We start from the raw sequence: 20,186 nt of genomic DNA on the forward strand, positions 1-20,186 counted from the left end.
CAGTCACCTGGCTTTTGTTAAACAATAGTTTTGGAAACATTGCATAAATTAATCTCAGTATAAGAACAAAAGATTTATGTAAAAGTTGTTTCTTGGGCTGGAGAGATGGCTTAGCAGTTAAGGTTCTTGTCTGCGAGGCCCAAGGACACATGTTTGACTCTCCAGGTCCCACGTAAGGTGACACAAGCACACAAGGTCACACATGTGCACAAGATGGTACACACATCTGAAGTTTGATTGCAGTGGTTGGAGGCCCTGGCACGCCAGTTCTCTTGTCCCCATTTTGGCTCATAAAAAAACATACCAAAAGAAAGAAAGTTGTTTCTTTCTCAATCTCAAAAAGGCAAATTCTGGGTTGGGGAGATGACTCAGTAGTTGGAGTCAGCTTACAAAGCTACCAGTCTGGATTTTTGATTCCCGAGTACTGAGGTAAAGCCAGATGCACAAAGTGGAGCATGTGTTTGGCCTTGGAGCACCCATGTTCTCTCTTATATAAATAAAAGTAAACAAAGGCAAATTCCAGCCAGGCCTTTAATCCCAGCATTGGGGAGGCAGAGGTAGGAGGATCGCCCAGCCTGAGACTTGAATTCCAGGTCAGCCTAGGCTAGAACAAGACCCTACCTTGGAAAAACAAAAACAAACAAAGACAGGCTCCTTTGAAATCTACTAAACAGTTGGTCCTGAGAGAAATCTTGTGTCTTGTCACATGTGAACCCTGGCTGTGGATCCATTGCTTATCACCCCATAGGAAGCTTTGTGATTGAAAAATGCTGTAGAACTCTGCACCCCTAAATTCAAGGCTGTCATTGTGGCTTCTCTGCCCTGCCCACCATGGAATATGCTCTGTTCATCAAATAATTACAGGATTGGAACACTTACTCTAAAGACAGAAAGATTTCCCTGGCCTCTGCCATCAATAATTTCCCCACCTAGTTAATTGCATCCTGTGTAATTACTTTTGCCCTGGGAGGGGAAGAGTTGAAAATGTCTACTTGTCTTGTGTTCAGAAAGAATATGAAATCGATATCTTGCCAGTTGAGGCTGGCTTTGGGGATCTCCAGCTGCACTTACACCACTCTAGTCTCCATGGGATACAGAGCCCAGTGCTGGCTCTTGTGACCATCGGAACTTAATCCTTTTGAAAGCATCTAGTCGGATGTGCAGTGGGGGAAGCTCAGGTGGCTGGAGGCTGGGCCGGCGTCTTTCAGCAGCGCTGTGGGCGTCTTGGGGCCTCTGAGGCTGTATGAAGAGCACACACTGGGTAGCCTTTGGGTGTCTGCCTTTCAGGCGCGATTATAGCAAGAACCCCTTTGTAAATCGCATCAACCTTATCCTGGGCTATTTAATCTCAAGCCTAGGAACCCCTTGGGTGCAGACACATGCTTTGTTGGGAATTTTGTGCATTACTCACTGAAACATGCCAAACACTATAGATCTAAAACTTGAAGTGGAAAGAGTTTGAGGCATTCCCTCATCAACACTGGGAACTATTGTCAGCTGATTGTACCGTGTTTAGTGACATAGAAATTATATATTCCGCTGCAGACTTTTATGATCAGCTGTGACTTGAGCCTAAATATTTGAACCCAGAGCCACAGAAGCAGTGGATATTTGTTACCTGGTTGGACTAGAGAGTAATTAATAATGGTAAGATAGGGAAAAAAATCGCTCAGCTTGTCCCAGAGGAATGCAGGTTGTGTACACCCCCCACCCCACCCCCCGTCCATGGACTCAGATATCCTGGGTGGAGTGAGAAATCTGTAGCTCCTGTGTGTCAGTGGAGAGGCCAGGAGGAAGGAAAACCTGTTCAGAAGTAATTAGGTCTGCTTTTCATAAGACCCTCTGTTTTGCTTAGGCATTGAATTCTTGAAAGGATTTCGAGTGATACTGGAGGAGCTGAAGTCGGAGGGAAGACAGTGCCAACAGCTGATTCTAAAGGACCCAAAGCAGCTCAACAGTAGCTTCAAAGGAACTGTAAGTCACACTCTGGAAATGTGCTCCTGAAGACATGCCATTGTTGGGGGTAGACACTGAGTGGCCCATTGAAAGTCTGAAATTGGAGAACATGGGGCTGTGGGGGTCTGCCCAGCCCAGCCAAGGTGGGCGAGAATGGAGAGCAGCAGCTGAGGCTGCTCCACCCTCCCAGAGAAGCTCTTCAGCACCTCTGTGGTGCTGCTAGAGCAGCCCTTCCCGGAAGTCTGTGCTGTGTGCTCAGTCTTCTCCCTCCCTAGCTACAGCACTGTCTCCAGTGCTGGGGAGCCAGACCCAAACTTGGTCCATTCAGACTTATCTGCTTCTCTGGGGCCCTGCCCTGGTATTGTGGCTGAGTGAGAGTCGTCCTAGAACACAGGTCTCAAGTAGGTGGGGGTTAGGCAGCTCCTTCATGACTCCACATGTGTCTTTGTTCCCTTTTAGGGAATGGAATCTCAGCCTTTCTTGAATATGAAATTTGAAACGGATTACTTTGTAAAGATTGTCCCTTTCCCTTCCATTAAAAATGAAAGCAGTTACCATCCTTTCTTCTTCAGAACCAGGGGTGAGTATGGTCTTTCCTGCCTAGTTCCTATGAGGAGTTATTTTTTTTTTTCTGTTTTCATTGATTTTTTTTTTTTTTTTTGAGGGGGGAGCTTAGAGGTAGGGTCTCACTCTAGCTCAGGCTGACCTGGAATTCACTATGTAGTCTCAGGATGGCCTTGAACTCATGGTAATCCTCCTACTTCTGCCTCCCGAGTGCTGGGATTAAAGGCATGCGCCACCACGCCTGGCTGTTTTCGATGATTCCTCTCCCCCCCCCACCCCCCAGAGGGATATATTCATGAACACACCAGATCTGGTATAAAGCAAGCCAGGCAGGGTGAGAAGAAAAGCATCTAGAAATGCATCCTTAAAAAAATTTTTTTTTAATTTGAGGGAGGGAGGGTGTGGTGGTTTGAGTCAGGTGCCCCCCCATAAATTTAGGTATTCTGAATGCTAGTCTCCCCATTTGATAGCAATTGGAAATTAAAGCCTCCTAGAGGCAATGTATTTTGGGGGAGGGCTTATGGGTGTTATAGCCATTTTCTCCATGTCAGTGTTTGGCACACTCTCCTGTTGCTATTGTCCACCTGATGTTGGCCAGGGAGTGATGGCCACCCTCTGCTCATGCCATTGTTTTCCCTGCCATCATGGAGCTTCTCCTTTTGAGCCTGTAAGCCAAAATAAACCTCTTTTCTTCCCCACAAGCTGCTCTTGGTTGAGTGATTTCTATCAGCAATGTGAACCTGACTGCAACAGATGGGGAGAGAGAAAAAAAAGAAAGAAAGGGCATGCCAGGGCTTCCTAGCCACTGTAAGTGAAATGTGCCACCTTGTTCATCTGGCTTATGTGGGTACTAGGGAATCGAACCTGGTTCCTTTGGCTTTGCCAGCAAGCACCTTAACCACTAAGTCATCCCTCCAGCCCAATAAATGCATTTTTCTGGGGCGAGACTCAATGTATAATAACAGTTTGGCCTTGAATTTATACTAATCCTGCCTCGGCTTCTTAAGTGCTGAGATTACAAGCATGAGCCACCAAGCCCAGCTCAGGAACGCACTTTTAAAAATTAAGGCTATTGCCAGGTGTGGCGGGGCATGCTTTTAATCCTGGGACTAGGGAGGCAGAGGTAGGAGGATTGCTATGAGTTCAAGGCCACCCTGAGAGTATGTAGTGGATTCCAAATCAGCCAGGGCTAGAGTGAAACCCTACCTTCAAAAAAAAAAAGGCTAGAGGACTGGGGCTGTAGCTCAGTGGTAGATTACTTGTCTAGTTTACACACAACAGAGTTCAATCTTCAGCACTCCAAAATGAGAGGGGATAGAGGAAGGAGGGAAAGAAGGAAGGAAGGAAGGAATTATTTTCTGGAATAGTAACATGTTTGTAATCCCAGCACTCAGGAGGATCATTGTAAGTTTAAGAGCTGCTGTATCTACACAGTAAATTTCGAGCTCACCATAGTGATATGGGAAGACCCTGTCTTAAACAGAAGCACAGCAACACAACACACAAGGCTGGCACTGTTAGCCTGGGCAGAGATCCCTGTTCTTGCTTTGTTTCGAAACATACCTGGTAGTGGATATTCATTTGATTGATTGAGACAAAGTCTCACTAGCTCCCTGGATAGTCTGTAACTCACCATGTAGACAAGACTGACCTCAAACTTGTGACAGTCATCCTGCTTCTGCCTCCAGAGTACTGGGGTTGTAAGAATGTGACACCATGCCTGGTATCAGTTGATTGATTTTTTTTTTTTTTTTCCAGGTAGGGTTTCACTCTAGTCCAGGCTGACCTTAAATTCACTATGTAGTCTCAGGGTGGCCTTGAACTCATAGTGATCCTCCTACTTCTGCCTCCCAAGTGCTGGGATTAAAGGCGTATGCCACCACACCCTTTTTTTTTTAAAGGATACTGTGACCACTAGTAAAGCAGTCATGTATAAAAGATGAGCTGTTTGTTTGTTTGTTTATTTATTTATGAGAGAAAGAAAGAGAGTGGGCACATCAGGACCTCCAGGCAGTGCAAACAAACTCCAGATGCATGAATCAACTGGTGCCTCTGGCTTTACATGGGTACTGAGGAATCGAACCTGGATCCTTAAGCTTTGTGGGCAAAAACCTTTAACCACTGAGCCATTTCTCCAGCCCCAGAAGATGTGATTTTTGTGGGCTAAGTGGGCATCTTTGTGGTAGATCACTTGCCTGTCATGCATGAAGCTTTTTGTTTAATCTCTATTACCAAGAAGAAAAAGAGAAGTGATTTTTTTTTAAAACCCAGGAATAAAAAGTATAAGTTGGTTTCAAGGTAAAGGGTAAGGTGGTAAATAATTCCATCTTAATACTGGTAGCAGGACAGTGGTCAGAATGAGATTAGACATCACCCCCCTGAGATGGCTTCTTTCTAGACAGTTGTATTATTTAACATCAAGGTTGTAGTTATTTAGTCTCCATTCTAAGTGCTTTCCAAATATTAATACAGTTTATTTCTAAACAGCCCTAGAGATAAATCACCCCTACTTACATGTGTTCTTACATACACACAGAGGGTAATGGAAGGGCTTTGTCTGGAGCTGGGATTTAAACCCCAGAAGCCCAGCTTCGAAGTCCACACCACTAGCCATGTTGGGTTGGACTGGGGCTATAGCTCAGCGGTAGACTACTTGCCTAGTTTGCACATAAAAGTTCCAGCTGCTCACCTTTCCCATGTGTTCTGTATGTGGTTTCACCTTTGTCTCCCTGACTTGTTGCCTTCAAACGCAGCCAGTCACCCTGAAACCTGCAGTGGCTCACTTGTGCCTCCTGATCGAACTTCACCTCTCGTTTTCTAGGTCTTGGGTGTTCAGTTCCTGTCCACTTGACATCCTCTTCCCTGTAGTCTGACTGTGGTCCTCATCTTCTATGATATGTAAAAACATTTATTTACTTGAAAGCAGAGAGAGTAGGGCAGGGAGAGAGAGAAAATAGGCACAGGAGGACCTCTTGCTACCGCATACAAACTCCAGATGCAAGCTCACTTTGTGAAACTGGCCTTATGTGGGTACTGGGAAATTGAACCCAGCCTGGCAGGCTTTGTAAACAAGCACTGCTTGCTGTCTCCCCAGTCCTTTCTGTGAGTCTTGGTTTTTCTAGGTAGGGTCTCACTCCAGCCCAGGCTGACCTGGAATTCACTGTGTAGTCTCAGGGTGACCTCGAACTCATGGCAGTCTGCCTACCTCTGCTTCCTGAGTGCTGGGATTAAAGATGTGCACCACCATGCCCAGGTCCTTTCTGTGAGACTTTTGGTCTTGGGTCCCACCTCTGTCAGTGTTTCCCTTTGTGGAGTTTTTTTTTTTTTTTTTTTTTAAACTTTATTTATTTATTTGAGATAGAGAAAGAGGGAGAGAGAGAATGGGCATGCCAGGGCCTCCAGTCACACTGCAAAAGAACTCCAGACGTATGTGCCCTCTTGTGCATCTGGCTTTCATGGGTCGTGCGGAATTGAACAGAGGTCCTTTGGCTTTGCAGGCACACACCTTAATTGCTAAGCCATCTCTCCAACCCCTGGAGTTTTTTTTTTTTTTTTTTTATGTTTTTATTTATTTACTTGAGAGGGAGGGAGAGAGGGAGAGAATAAATGAGTGAGAATGTGTATGGGCTTTCCAGGGCCTCCTGCCCCTGCAAGGGAACTCCAGGTGTATGTGCCACTTTGTACATCTGGCTTTATATGGGTACTGGGGAACTGAACCTAGGCTTCAGGCTTTGTAAGCAAGCACCTTTAACAGCTGAGACATCTCTCCCACCCCTTTCTGGAGTTTTTAATGAGGTGGCTTTCAGTGCTGCCAAATTATTCTATAACAGTCTTTATTAACTAAAACAAGATTGCATAAAAGGTAAATAACATGCACCTGTCACATCTCTCCTAGCTTTCTACACAGTAATCAGAAAACAGATTCAAATGCTATGCTGATAAAAACCTAGCACATAATAATAAAATAAATAAAATATAAATATATATGTGTGTGTCAAATAGAAAAATAAAAACTAGTACAATTTAATTTTTTGTATTGGAATTAATTAGTATGCCTTTTGGGACAAGATGTATACAGGGGATGTGTTCCCAGAGTTCAGGCATTTGACATAATTTCAGTGCACTGTGATTTTGATGCTGCCTTGATTTCTTGACATTATACAGAAACTTTCAGAAGATTCTCTGTGACTTAGTAGTGTAGTGTTGCAGTCAGGTTTGCATTGCTGGTAGAAATCACCCAGCCAAGAGCAGCTTGTGGGGAAAAAAGGAGGTTTATTTTGGCTAATAGGCTCAACAAGGAAGTTCCACGATGGCAGGGAAGACGACAGCATGAGCAGAGGGTGGACATCCCCCCTGGCCAACATCAGGTGGACAACGGGAGAGTATGCGACACACTAGCAAGGGGGAGCTGGCTATAACACCCATAAGCCCACCCAACAATACGCTGCTTCCAGGAGGCGTTAATTCCCAAATCTCCTTCAGCTGGGAACCTAGCATGCAGAACACATAAGTTTATGGGGGACACCTGAATGAAACCACCACAAGCATACATGTTAGACTAGTTTTATGGCTTCTCTCATTGTGTCATTACTGTGTTTGAATCCTGTTTCAAAGTATCTGGCTCTGGTTTGTGGTTTGCAGTACTTAGATAGCTGCATGTCACTCTTAGAGGAGTTGAAATGAGGATGCTGGTGAAGGTTGAAACAACACCTCAGTGATGGTCAGCACCACTCCAAATTTCTGTGTGTCTAGATACCTCCACCTTGGGGCAGGGGTTAGTATATACACACAGCTAAAACAGAACCTCAGTATGACAGTAACTGGAACACTTCCATTGTCTTTGGCCCCTAGCCTTGAAGCTATGTAATGCTCAGCCAGCTTTTAAAATTCCAGTGACATTTATACTGTTTACTTTTTGGTTTTTCAAGGTAGGGTCTCCCTCTAGTCCAGGCTGACCTGGAATTCACTCTGTATTCTCAGGGTGGCCTTGAACTCACGACAATCCTCCTACCTCTCCCTCCTGGGATTAAAGGCGTGCGCCACGATGCCCGGCTTGTTTCCATTTTTTTAATGTTTAATTTTACATGTTATTTATTTATTCATTTATTTGCAAGCAGAGAGAGATAGGGACAGAGAGAATGGGTGCTCCAGGGCCTCCAGCCACTGCAAACAAACTCCAGAAGCAGGTGCCACTTTGTGCACCTGGCTTTATGTAGGTGCTGGGAAGTTGAATTTGGGTCCTTGGATTCTGCAGGGCAGGTACCTTAACCACTGAGCTGTTGCTTCAGCCCCTGTTTCCATTTTATGTGGCATAAAGTGCCTTGCATTACTATTTTTTTATTGTACCATTTAAATTTTCACAAGTTACAGTTACACTGTGGTCAAAATTATTGTTGAACTGATAATTTATACCTTTTCCAGCAACACCAGGCACAGTATGGTTATATTTTGAATTGTTGCAGGAAAAAAAATACATTGTACTAAAACTAAAAACACTCATCTTTCTTAATAGCCTGTGACCTGTTGTTACAACCAGACAACTTGGCCTGTAAACCCTGTAAGTGCAGCTGTTTTTTTTTAAATATATGTTTTATTGACAACTTCTATGCCTACACACAACAAACCGTGGTATTCCCCTCCCCTCCCCTTCCCTCCCCCACTTTCCCTTTCATAACTGCTCAGTACAGCTGTTTTTATCTGAGTCTCAAAATATTGCTCCTGTGATGGCGTTGGGACAGCTCTTGGGTGCTCACTGTAGGTCCTTTCTCCTCTCAGTCTGGAAGCCCCGGAACCTGAACGTCACCCAGTATGGTTCAGACCTACAGGTGTCCTTTGACCATCCACCTGACCGCTTTGGCTTCCGTTTCTTCTGTCTTCATTACAAGCTCAAACATGAAGTCCCCTTCAAGAGAAAGACTTGCAAGCAGGTGAGCTGCTGGCTGTGTGTAAAGAAACATTGTAGGTTTCAGAGTGATTTGAGGTGGCTCAAAGCATTAGGTCACAGTGGTCTGTTGATATTCCAGAATGTTCCTCATTGGGTCTGTCTCTGGCTCTCTTGCCATTGTCCCATTCCCTGGTTAGCTTCACCCAAAGCATTATTATTTCTAGTTTGTTTTTACATCCACCAGATGTCCACTGTGGGATAGGCATGAGCTCCTTAAATCCTTACCACTCCATGGAACAAAAGTCATTGTTATCCCTGTCTAGAGAACTTGACCTAAGAGGGGTCACCCAGCTTGAGGTCATACAGATAGGAAGTAGAAAAACCAAGAGCTAAGTCATTAGTAGTTTAGTGGCTCTTGCTGTTTATCTTAGGCCAAGGTTACATAGAAATGCAGCAACCAAGGTTGTAAACTGAGCGGGATAGAGGAGTGGGAAATGTTTCGTGGAAGTTCACAGGACTGCCAAATTGCCCCCTGCAAGCATTCAAAGGTTTTCAGTACCTTCTTACACATGCTTCTTGGGTGTGCTTGGTTCTGACAGCTTCTGTTTGCTCTCATTTCTGGCACTGAACTCTTTTTACCTGGTGTCCAAGTTAAAATTAGGGCAAATGAAATACACACAAATACAGATTGGTAATGTCTCTTCCCACCTTTTTATTAACTTTTAAAAAATTATTTGATAGTGAGAGATAGAAATATTATGGGTGGACCTCTTGCCAATGCAAATGAACTCCAGATGCATAGGTACTGCAGAATTGAACCCAGACTGGCAGATTTTGCAAGCACAAGTGCCTTTAACCACTGAGCCATCTCTTGAGCCCTCCAACTCATTTATTTATCATCAAATGATAAACTTTAAGTACTGCTGGCTAAGCACAGACTATGACAGAGGTCCTGGGCTCTCCTGGCCTTTTATCAAGTGATGTTCAGTTAACATGTGGCTAATAAACACAGTTTCTTTGGGACCTAGTTACATCTTCTGAAAATGTGACCAAAAGTAGTAGCAAGGCCTGGGGGAGATGCCTCAGTGGGCAAGAGCACCTGAGAATCTCTGGACTCAATGGTGAGCTCCAGGCTCAGTGATAGACTCTGTCTTATGGAAGTAAGGCTGAAGGGTGATAGAGGGGGACACCTGACTTCCTCCTCTGACTCTGCGTGGATGTGCATGGTCCTGGAGTGTACGTCTGTATACACATGTGCATACACTGCACACACCACAGACTGTGCACACATGTGAAATAAAAACAATGGCAAACATGAAAATGAGTGGCAAATGTCCTTCAGCTGTGAGGGAGAAGAGAGGCTCTGATAACTCTCTGTCTAAGAAATGGATTAGTTTTTCTAAAAAATATTTTAATTTATTTATCTGCAAGGAGAGAGAGAGAGAGAGAGAGAAAGAGAATATGAATGGGTGTGACAGTGCCTCCAACCAATGTAAAAAAAAAAATTCAGATGCATGTGTTACTTTGTGCATCTGGCTTTACATGGATACTGGGGAATTGAACCTGGGTCATTAGGCTTTGTAGGCAAGTGCCTTAACTGCTGAGCTATCTCTCCAGCCCCAGAAATGAGTTTTTGAAGTACTGTTCACTTTGTAGGAGCAAAATACAGAGACAACCAGCTGCCTCCTTCAAAATGTTTCTCCAGGGGATTATATAATTGAGGTATGTATAACTGCAATAGCTCTGTTAGTAATTCCACAGTAGACTGGCTATGTAGAATTCTAACCTTGTTTGTTTTTGTTTTCATTTGTTTGTGTGTATGTAATGTGGAGTAGGGGCATGGTGTAGGCATGTGTATGTGCCCTGTGGTGCCCCATGCGCCTGCCTGTGTGGGGGTGCTCTCCTGACAGTATGTATTTGAGCCAGAGTCTAATACTGCAGCAGCTCGCTGTTCTCGAGCCTGGGTGATGCCCCATTACCTGGTCTGTGCTCTTCTTTGTGAGTCTGTGCTTACAGGGGTGTGTGGCCATGCCCAGCTGTTTCCTTGAGTGTGTTTAGCATTAGGGTACTGATCATCTAGTCCTGGTGGGCAACCAGGAGCCTTGGCAACAGTTTGTATTGTTGCACCTCTCTGGGTGGTATCTCACCCCTGACACTGAAATTCCAGCTTATTTTTATTTTATTACACTAAAAAAATATTTTGTTTATTTGAGAGAGAAAGAAGCAGATAGAGAGAATGGGTTCACCATGGCCTCTAGTTGCAAATGAACTCCAGATGTATGTACCACCTTGTGCATCTGGCTTTACATGTATACTGGGGAATAGAACTTGGGTATTTTGGCTTTGCAGGCAAGCAAATGCCTTAACCATTAAGCCATCTCTCTAGTCCTTATTTTATTTTTTCAAATATTTGTTTATTTTCAGTCAAAGTGAGAGGGGTCATAGACCAGAACAAACTCCAAATGCATGCACCACTTTGTATGTCTGGCTTTACATGGGCACTGGGTAATCAAACTTAGGCTGACAGGCTTTGCAAGCAAGTGCCTTTAACCCCTGAGTCATATCTCCAGTCCCTCCAACTTACTTAGTATTTAGATTTAAAACATGTTTGTCTTAGCCGGGTGTGGTGGCACACGTCTTTAATCTCAGTACTTGGGAGGCAGAGTTAGAAGGATTGCAGTGAGTTCAAGGCCACCCTGAGAATACAGAGTGAAGTCCAGGTGAGCCTGGACTACAGTGAAACCCTACCTCAAAAAAAAAAAAAAAAATGCTTGTCTTGGGCTGGAGAGATGGCTTAGCAGTTAAGATGCTTGCCTGCAAGGCCAAAGGACCCAGGTTTGGCTCCCCAGGACTCATGTAAGCTAGATGCACAAGTGGGGGCACACGTTCGGAGTTTGTTTGCAGTGGCTGGAGGCCCGGATGCACCCATTCTTTCTCTCTACCTGACTATTTCTGTATCTCTCTCTCAAATAAATAAATAAACATAATAAAGTATTTTTAAAAACTTTATTTTAAAATAGTGTTTGTCTTAGCACTAAAGCAGTCAAACAGCTGTTATGCTCGTTACCTCTACAGTATTTTTGTCAGGCTTCTGCTGGTCTCTGGAGATATCACATCAGAGAACATATAAGTGGCAGGTTGCATTTTTTTCTTTTTCTTTGTCTTTTTTTTTTTTTTTTTTTGTGGCAAGGTCTCACTCTAGCCAAGGCTAACCTGGAACTCACTCTGTAGCCTATGCTGGCCTCAAATACACAGCGATCCTCAGCCCAGATCAGGGCATGAGTTGCCAGGCATTCCCAGCTGTAGGGAGGCCGAGGGAAGAGGATTGTTGTGAGGTCAAGGCCACCCTGGGACTACAGAGTGAGTGCTAGGTCAGCCTGGGCTGAGTGAGACCTTGTCTGGAGGAGGCATGAGCCCACCTACATGTTTCTTTTCCTTTTTAGAATTACTTTTCCAGTTCAAATTGATTCAGTAGAAGTAAGAGTAAACTGGGCATGGTAGCTTACTCTCATAATCCCAGCATTTGTGAGATTGAGGGAGGAGAATTACAAGTTTCAGACTACCCTGGGTTAGATACATAGAGAGCCAGCTGTTAGATTCAGGCCAGTCCGGGCCACAGAATGAGACCCTGTCTCAAAATAAGCCAAGAGTAAAGCAGTAGGGATATGTGGGGACTCAGGCCTGTAATCCCAGGATTTGTCAGGTAGAGGCAGGAAAATGAGTTCAAAGTCATCCTAAGCTACAAATCAAGTGTGAAGCCAACCTAGACTACATGAGACCCTGTCTCAAAAGAGTATAAACAAAAAGGCTGGAGGGATGGTCAAAGAGATTGCCTGCAAAGCCAAAGTACCCAGGTTTGATCCTCCAGGACCCACATAAGCCAGATGCACAAGGTGGTGCATGCATCTGAATTTATTTGCAGTGGCTGAAGGCCCTGACACACTTCTCTCTCTCTGTGTCTCAAATAAATAAATAAACTTTTAAAAAAACAAAACAAAAAAGAGTGAAAAGAAACTAACGGTGCTCTGTTCAGCAGCACATAGACTAAAGTTGAACTGATACAGACAAGATTAGCCTGCCCTGTGCAAGGATGACACACAGCTTTATGAAGAAATAAAAGTTTGTCCATAACCCCAGCATGTCTTGGCATGCTTTGGGGAAAACATCTCATCTTGGCTTGGGACAGACATACCTTAAAGCAGTTAGAGACCCATGTCAGTGGTAGGTAGGATGCAAGTGTAATTGCAGTGTTAGAATGCAGGAATCACCAGCTATTTCTTGAATGAGTAAACTGCCATTGAATGATGAGAAGGAGGGTGGTTGGAGTTTAACCTGAGAAGACTCAGTGTCTGGCCTCAGCCTGGTGAATAATTATGGGCCCCGTAGCTCACTTCCCTCAGCCATTCTCTTCCCCTTAAGTTCCCATTCTCTTCTGAGGACAACAGAGGATGCAATCACCAGGTTTTGTTTATACTTACATCATAAACAAAAGGGCTGGGAAGATGGCTCAGTGGTTAAAGGTGCTTGTTTGCAAAAGCCTGACCACCCCAATTTTATTCCCCAGTGCCCACATAAAGTCAGATGCACAGGGTGACGCACGCATCTGGAATATATTTTCAGTGGCAGGAGGCCCTGGCACACCCACACTCTCTGCCTCTTTGTAGGTCTGTCTTTCTCAAATAAATTATTCAAAAAATAACACAATGCCCTTGTTTTATAGCTGGTGGATGACACTAATACAACCAGAAAAGTGATGAATTATGTCTTAAAGCCAGGTAAGGATGGCTCTGTTGAATTTGATGTGCCATTTGTATAGATCAAGGTGTCTGACATTTTCTGCTCTTCATGGTTTATAAAGACAAGGCACGGTTCAGTTCTTCTCTTTTACACAATGTTTCATCAGATCTGAGTTTCCTTCTACCTTCTTTTTGATGCCTGGGAGATCAAAGGCAGCAGCAGCCTGGAGTCTGTCACTGGGTCTAAATAGACAATTGTCCCTGGAAGAAACGCAGTGGGAGAGGTTTCCCTGGGCAAAATTCTCACTCAGGGGTATTCACTGTCCCAGCAGATTCTGAACTATTATTTTCTGCAGCCCTTAAAAAAATGAAAAACTAAAAAACTGTTGAATCTTTTTAATAGTCACCACACCAGAGCTAAAGAAAGGTGGTTTGAGGGTCCTAGAACCTGTTTGTCAGGTTAAAAAAGAAACAACACACAGAAAACCACAGCTATGTATTTAACTCTTTATACCTGTTATGCTGGCTGCTTCAGTTGAAAACCTTTCTTTCTGCAATCCCCCAGTGCACTCCCCGTGGGCTGGGCCTATCAGGGCCGTGGCCATCACTGTGCCTCTGGTTGTCATATCTGCATTTGCAACGCTCTTCACTGTGATGTGCCGCAAGAAGCAACAAGGTATCTCTTTGTGTGTGCTACTCCCCCTTCTCCACCCTCCCCTCCAAGCAAGTGGGCGGCTAGGGGCGAATGCCAGCAAGCATTTTGTTCCTCCAAGAGGGAGACTTCCCCATTCCTCCCAGTAATAAGATCCCCACTGACTGTAGTTCCCAGAATGAATATACTTGATTTTTAGTCTCTGGAGCCACTAAAGGACAGACTTAATTCAGTTCTCAAACTCCAGGCATCTAAAATGCCAGAAGATCTGTATAGTATAGTAGTAGTTGGGGGTGGGGATGGCTTCGTATTCACTGGGCTGTGTCAGGCGTGATGTCGGGGGAACCGTAAATGGTTTGAGTGGGGTTATTTAGAAGTACACTTATGTAACACTCATGGGGGTGTTCACTTAGGGTGTGTGCACTTGTAGCTGGGTATGGTGACACATGCCTGGTAGGTCCCGGCTACTTGGGAGGTTGTGGAAGGAAGATCATCGAACTCAGTGGGCAACTCAGCAAAACCCTGTCTCAAAAGCTAACTAATAATAAGTGCCATCTCTTTTAAGTGTGCTTTTTACCTTTGTAAATTATACTTACATAATCCACCAGTGCTTAATTTGTCTAGCATGCACACCTGGTTGTCACAGCAGTTCTGGGCACTTCACTGGCCTGAGTGGCTCCTGTAGCATTTCTTGGCATGTCCAGGGTCAGTTTCAGGTTTTGGACTTCTGATGTTTCACTGCAGAAATTGGCAGTGGTGACCCAAGGGGCTAATGGACTTGGAACCTGAGACTTCCCAGGTGAATGTGTCAACTGCCTACTCTTTTTATTTTTTACTTGTTTTTGTGTATGAGATAGGAGCTCATATGGCTCAGGCTGGCCTCCACTGTGTAGCTGAAGATGACCTTGAACTCCATCCTTCTGCCTCTACCTTGTCAAGTCGTGGGTCAAGGTGTGCACTACCACACTCTGCTCAGCCATTCACTCATTCTTGAGATACTGTTGAGTTCCAAGTCATAGAACAAGACTTACAGGTATCAACCCTGTCTTCTTCCCCAATTTAGACAACATATACTCACATTTAGATGAAGAGAGCTCCGAGTCCTCCACGTGCGCTGCAGCACTCCCCAGAGAAAGGCTCCGCCCACGGCCCAAGGTCTTCCTCTGCTACTCCAGTAAAGACGGCCAGAATCACTTGAACGTGGTCCAGTGTTTCGCCTACTTCCTCCAGGATTTCTGCGGCTGCGAGGTGCGCAGTACAGCCTCTTGTTTAGCCTGGGCAGGTCATGTGCTGCCAACACCCTCCCTGATGCTATCTCCTCTCCTTCGTTGCTGTATTGGGGAGCCCAGTCTTTACTAGATCCTTAGTGTCTAAGCTGAGGACAGTCTTTCAGTCACTCTGCTTTGTCTGAACAAGCATCAGGCAGCACTGAGCGCTTCCTGTCACTTGGTTTTAACCTGTACACCCTTGCTTCAAAGCCTTGTGCAACACTGACTTGACAGGAAGTTTGGGGAGTATTTTAAAAAAAATGAACTGGCTATGATGGTGCACACCTTTAATTCCAGCACTCAGGAAGCCAAGGTAGGAGGCTCACTGTGAGTTGGAAGCCAGCCTACACTACACTACAGTGTCAGCCTGGGCTAGAGTGAGACTCTACCTTGAAAATTGCACCCCCCCCCCAATAAAGAATGGCTGCCATGCATTATGGAACCAGGGCGTGCCAACCCAACACCCTAGTAAGCATATGAGCATATAGAAACCCCGTTAGAGTGTGAAGGAGAGGGTGGCAAATTAAAGACCAAATAAAGACATTTTAGGAGGTATAACAATTTTTTTTTTTTTCTGACATAGAGTCTCACTCTATCTCTGGCTGACCTAGAATTCACTATGTCGTCTCAGGCTAGCCTTGAACTCACAGCGATCCTTCTACCTCAGCCTCCTGAGTGCTAGCATTGAAGGTGGGTGCCACCACACCCTGCTTGATAGTTCTTTTTTTCAAAAATTATTATATATTTATTTGTAAGGAGAGAGAAGAGAGATGGACACAAAGAATGGGTGCACCAGGGCCTTTAGCCACTGCAGTTGAACTCTAGATGCATGTACCACTTTTGCATCTGGCTTCATGTGGGCACTGGGCAATGAAACCTGGGTCCTTAGGCTTCTCAGGCAAGTGCCTTCACAGCCAAGCCATCTCTCCAGCCCTCATAACTCTTTTTGAGCTAACTATTTATTTATTCATTTATTTTTTTGAGGCAGTGGCTCACTCTAGCCTAGGCTGAGCTGGAACTTATCCTATAGCTCTGGTTGGCCTTGAATTTACAGCAGTCCTCCTTCCTGGGATTATAGGCATGAGCATAATATGTACCCTTTATATAGTGTATTAAATGTAAGAGTGAAGCCGGAAGCTATTACGGATGTTGTACTTTGTTGTTGTTGTTATTTTAACAAATGCAATAGTTGTATAATGTATAGTTATAAGTAGTTACTTCGCTTGCTAGGTGTGGTGGCACCCACCTTTAATCCTAGCACTCAGGAGGCTGAGGCAGAAGGATCACTGTGAGTTTAAAGACAGCCTGGATAACAGAGTGAGTTTCAGGTCATCCTGGACTAGTGTGAGACCTTGGTTCAGAAAACAAAGCACAATGCGGGGCATGGTGGTGCACGCCTTTAATCCTAGCACTCGGGAGGCATAGTTAGGATTGCTGTGAGTTTGAGGCCACCCTGAGACTACAGAGTGAATTCCATGTCCGCCTGGGCTAAAGTGAGACCCTACCTCAAAAAACCAAAAAAAGAAGACATTACTTTCCTTTGAAACCACCCATTGGTCTGATTTCCAAGCTCTTTCCACATGGCAACGCTGCCCTCTGGTGTCCGTAAGATGTTTTTAAAGGCAGGCTCACTTTGCTATGTAAAAGCCACGAATTTGGCAGAACAGCTTGCGCTGGGAAGAGGCTGTGAACAGTAGTGCCGGGTGCACTGTCTCAGATTCCACAAGCCTACATGGTGTATTTCCAGTTCTTTGGTCCTTTAAGGAACTCAAATTTTGGGTAGACTGGGATGTTTTTTTCCCCTCAGTAATTGCCTATACCACTATCAGCTTTTTATAATTGCAATTTTAAATGACTCTATTATGTAAAATGTTGATTTACCATAACTGAGTGAGCTCAAACCACTAAGTTTCTCAATAGTTCAGTATTGCTCTGTTTCTGATGATTTCCCCAAGGATAAATGCTTTGAAATGGAATTGCTGAGTCAACAATAGTGATTTTTTTTTTTTCCTCCATGTTCAGGCTTGCCTTGAACTCATCATGTAGTCAATAATAACCTTGAACTTCTGGTCCTCCTGCTTCCACCTCCCCAGTGCTGGGATTACAGGCATGTTCCGCCACACTCAGTTTATGTGGTGCTGGGGATCGAACTCGGGGCTCCATACATGCTAGTCAGGCACTCTCCCAACTGAGCTACATCCCCAGACAGAAGCTGAGGGCATTTTTAAAATGCTTGGTGTATGTGCCTATTTAGCTTGAACATGTATCCTGTTAGCAAGAAGTAAAGAAAGTTATGAGGTAATTCAGGATTATTTTCAGCAAATGAATGAGTGTCAGGTGGCATCTTAGAGCAGTAGCAGAGAAAGCAGTTATTCCAGAATTGCCCTTCCCCTTTGAGACTCTGAGGCTGCCATGTTTAGTTATTGGGAATTACTTTGCGCACTATAGAAGAAATGATGCTGGTACAAATTTCAAAGATATTTTCAGTAAAATCAGATGAAAGTTGTCTGAGAAGGTGAATACCTCTGAGGGGACAGACATGCCTGGTTTTCTTTTTCTTTCCTTTATCAGGGACAGCACCATCGGCAATCTTCCTACTTAGCCCTTTCCCCAAGAAAAGCTTTGTGATTTACAAACCTTGCAGAGCTATGATACTCTAGACTTCTGTGAAACCATAGTGAAAGGCACTTATTCTAGAGTGAGTTAACTGGGATGGCTGTGGTATAACAGTTCACCACCCTCCTTCCCAGCCCTGGCCAGCTGGCCAACCCTATGTCTGTGAGAGTGGCAGAGAGGTATTCTTCACCAGTCACACTCTCGGAATGGGAGTTATCTAGCATCACTTATGACACTGGCTCCCAGGCCCAGCCCCAGTTCCCAGCACACTTTGAGATCACTCATCTACATCCTCTTAGTGCTCCACTGCCTTCTCTCCAGGATCTGCTCCCGTGTCTGACAGCCTCTCTCATCATATACATGTCTTAGTTTCTTCTGTTCTGGGCTCTGTCCTACTGTAGGTGACTTACACAGGGTGGCCTGATGGATGGCAAGTACTTCCTTTCAGAAAGCCTGGTGACAGAAACTTAGCTATTCCTGGGTTACTGGGTAACTCAGTGCCTGAACAGAGCTATGCGAATGATAGTTGAGGGCAGGTGAAGGAACTCCTCTAATGTTCACAGCCTTGTAGACAACTCCATTCTTCTGAGTGTTGGTATAAGTGAGTGAGGCACCTTGGTCTCTTTCTAGGTGGCTCTGGACCTGTGGGAAGACCTCAGCCTCTGCCGTGAAGGGCAGAGAGAATGGGTCATTCAGAAGATCCACGAGTCCCAGTTCATCATTGTGGTGTGTTCCAAAGGCATGAAGTACTTTGTGGACAAGAAGAACTACAAAGTCAGAGGTGGCAGCCGGGGCTCGGGGAAAGGGGAGCTCTTCCTGGTTGCCGTGTCGGCCATCGCCGAAAAGCTCCGCCAGGCCAAGCAGAATTCATCTGCTGCACTCAGCAAGTTCATCGCTGTCTACTTTGATTATTCCTGTGAGGGAGATGTCCCTTGCATCCTGGACCTGAGCACCAAATACAAACTCATGGACAACCTTCCTCAGCTCTGTTCCCACCTGCACTCTGGAGACCACACCTTCCAGGAGCAGGGCCAGCACCCAGGACATGCCAGTAGAAGGAACTACTTCCGGAGCAAGTCGGGCCGCTCCCTGTACGTTGCCATCTGCAACATGCACCAGTTTATCGATGAGGAGCCTGACTGGTTCGAGAAGCAGTTTGTACTTTTCCATCCTCCTGCACTGCGCTACCGGGAGCCAGTCCTGGAGAAGTTTGACTCAGGCTTGGTTTTAAATGATGTCATCTCTAAACCGGGGCCTGAGGGTGATTTCTGCCTAAAGGCTGAGGCTACTGTTCTCGGTGCCACTGGGCCAGCTGACTCATACTCACAACCAGAGAGTCAGCACGAGGGCCTGGACCAAGATACCGATGCCCAGCCCACCCTGCAGCCCTTGTTGCATGTGGTAAAAGCTGGTAGCCCTTCTGACATGCCCCGGGACTCAGGCATCTATGACTCCTCCGTGCCCTCATCGGAGCTCTCTCTGCCTCTCATGGAAGGACTCTCCCCAGACCAGACAGAAACATCTTCCCTGACAGAGAGTGTGTCCTCCTCCTCTGGCCTAGGTAAGATCCCACGGGATGATGTTGGTGATAATGGCCACACTTCTGAAATCCATTAAAGCTTTTCCTCAATTGTGATCGTTCACTAGGCAGTGAAACCTGATAGGAGGTAATTGAGCTCCTTTGATAGTCTTCATTGTCCCGAGTAGGGAATCTTGAGCAGCCCTGACTCTTCTACAGGTGCTGATATACCATACACTATGTGCATTGTATTAGCTTTCTGAACTCCAAAACATTGGAATTCTAAAACACACTGGGCTCCAAGAGAGTTGGACAGGCCTTGTGGGCTTGTGTCTTTGTTCATAGTGTTTACTGCCCTCACCATCACCACACTCCATTTGTTCATAGTGTTTACTGCCCTCACCATCACCACACTCCATTTGTCTTTAAAGCTACTTACATGGAACCTGAGGTTCCAGTTCAGCATTTTACTTACTTGTTTTCATTTTATTTTATTTATGAGAGAGAATTGGCACACCAGGGCCTCTAGCCACTGCATTTGAACTCCAGACACATGCGCCATCTTGTGCACATGCGTGACTTTGTGCTCATGTGTCACCTTATGCATCTGGCTTACATGGGATCTGGAGAGCCAAACCTGGGTCCTCAGGCTTTGCAGGCAAGTGCCTCAAGTGCTGTGCCTTCTCTCCAGCCCCCTGAGTGTAATATTTTCTCTCTAACCTAGCTCAGGACAGAGCCCCAGGCAGGAGGGCTTTGTATGAAGGCTCCCACATCTGCAGAGATCCCAAGCAGTCTGCTATGCCTATAGCTAGTTGGAATCATGGATGCAAACCCTTGACCCAGAAGGAAAGTCTCTTTTCTTCAAGGAAGGGAATGAGAACTTGTTATGGGGAAGAGAGCCGGGTCTGCCAATCCAACTGCAGATCCAGTCTCATGCTGGCAGGAGTGTCTGGCCCAGTGAGATTTAGTGACTGTGTGCCTCTCTCCTTTG

The 20,186-nt window shown here is 45.2% G+C and overlaps 1 protein-coding gene and 1 non-coding gene across 2 annotated transcripts in view; both read left to right on the forward strand.

Moving 5' to 3' along the window:
* Positions 1-20,186, forward strand: part of Il17rd (interleukin 17 receptor D) — a 90,137-nt gene that overhangs the window by 64,354 nt on the left and 5,597 nt on the right. Inside the window, exons 4-12 of the mRNA XM_004661305.2 lie at positions 1,856-1,974; positions 2,416-2,536; positions 8,033-8,077; positions 8,296-8,447; positions 10,061-10,126; positions 13,125-13,179; positions 13,706-13,816; positions 14,856-15,040; positions 18,307-19,237. Coding sequence (XP_004661362.2) covers positions 1,856-1,974; positions 2,416-2,536; positions 8,033-8,077; positions 8,296-8,447; positions 10,061-10,126; positions 13,125-13,179; positions 13,706-13,816; positions 14,856-15,040; positions 18,307-19,237 — 1,785 coding nt within the window. The remainder of the gene's footprint in view (positions 1-1,855; positions 1,975-2,415; positions 2,537-8,032; positions 8,078-8,295; positions 8,448-10,060; positions 10,127-13,124; positions 13,180-13,705; positions 13,817-14,855; positions 15,041-18,306; positions 19,238-20,186) is intronic.
* Positions 12,425-12,529, forward strand: LOC123455408. The gene has a single exon (XR_006633896.1). It is a non-coding gene; the product is annotated as a U6 spliceosomal RNA (small nuclear RNA).

Source organism: Jaculus jaculus, chromosome 16, assembly GCF_020740685.1.
Source record: "Jaculus jaculus isolate mJacJac1 chromosome 16, mJacJac1.mat.Y.cur, whole genome shotgun sequence".
NCBI classification, from domain to species: Eukaryota; Metazoa; Chordata; class Mammalia; order Rodentia; family Dipodidae; genus Jaculus; species Jaculus jaculus.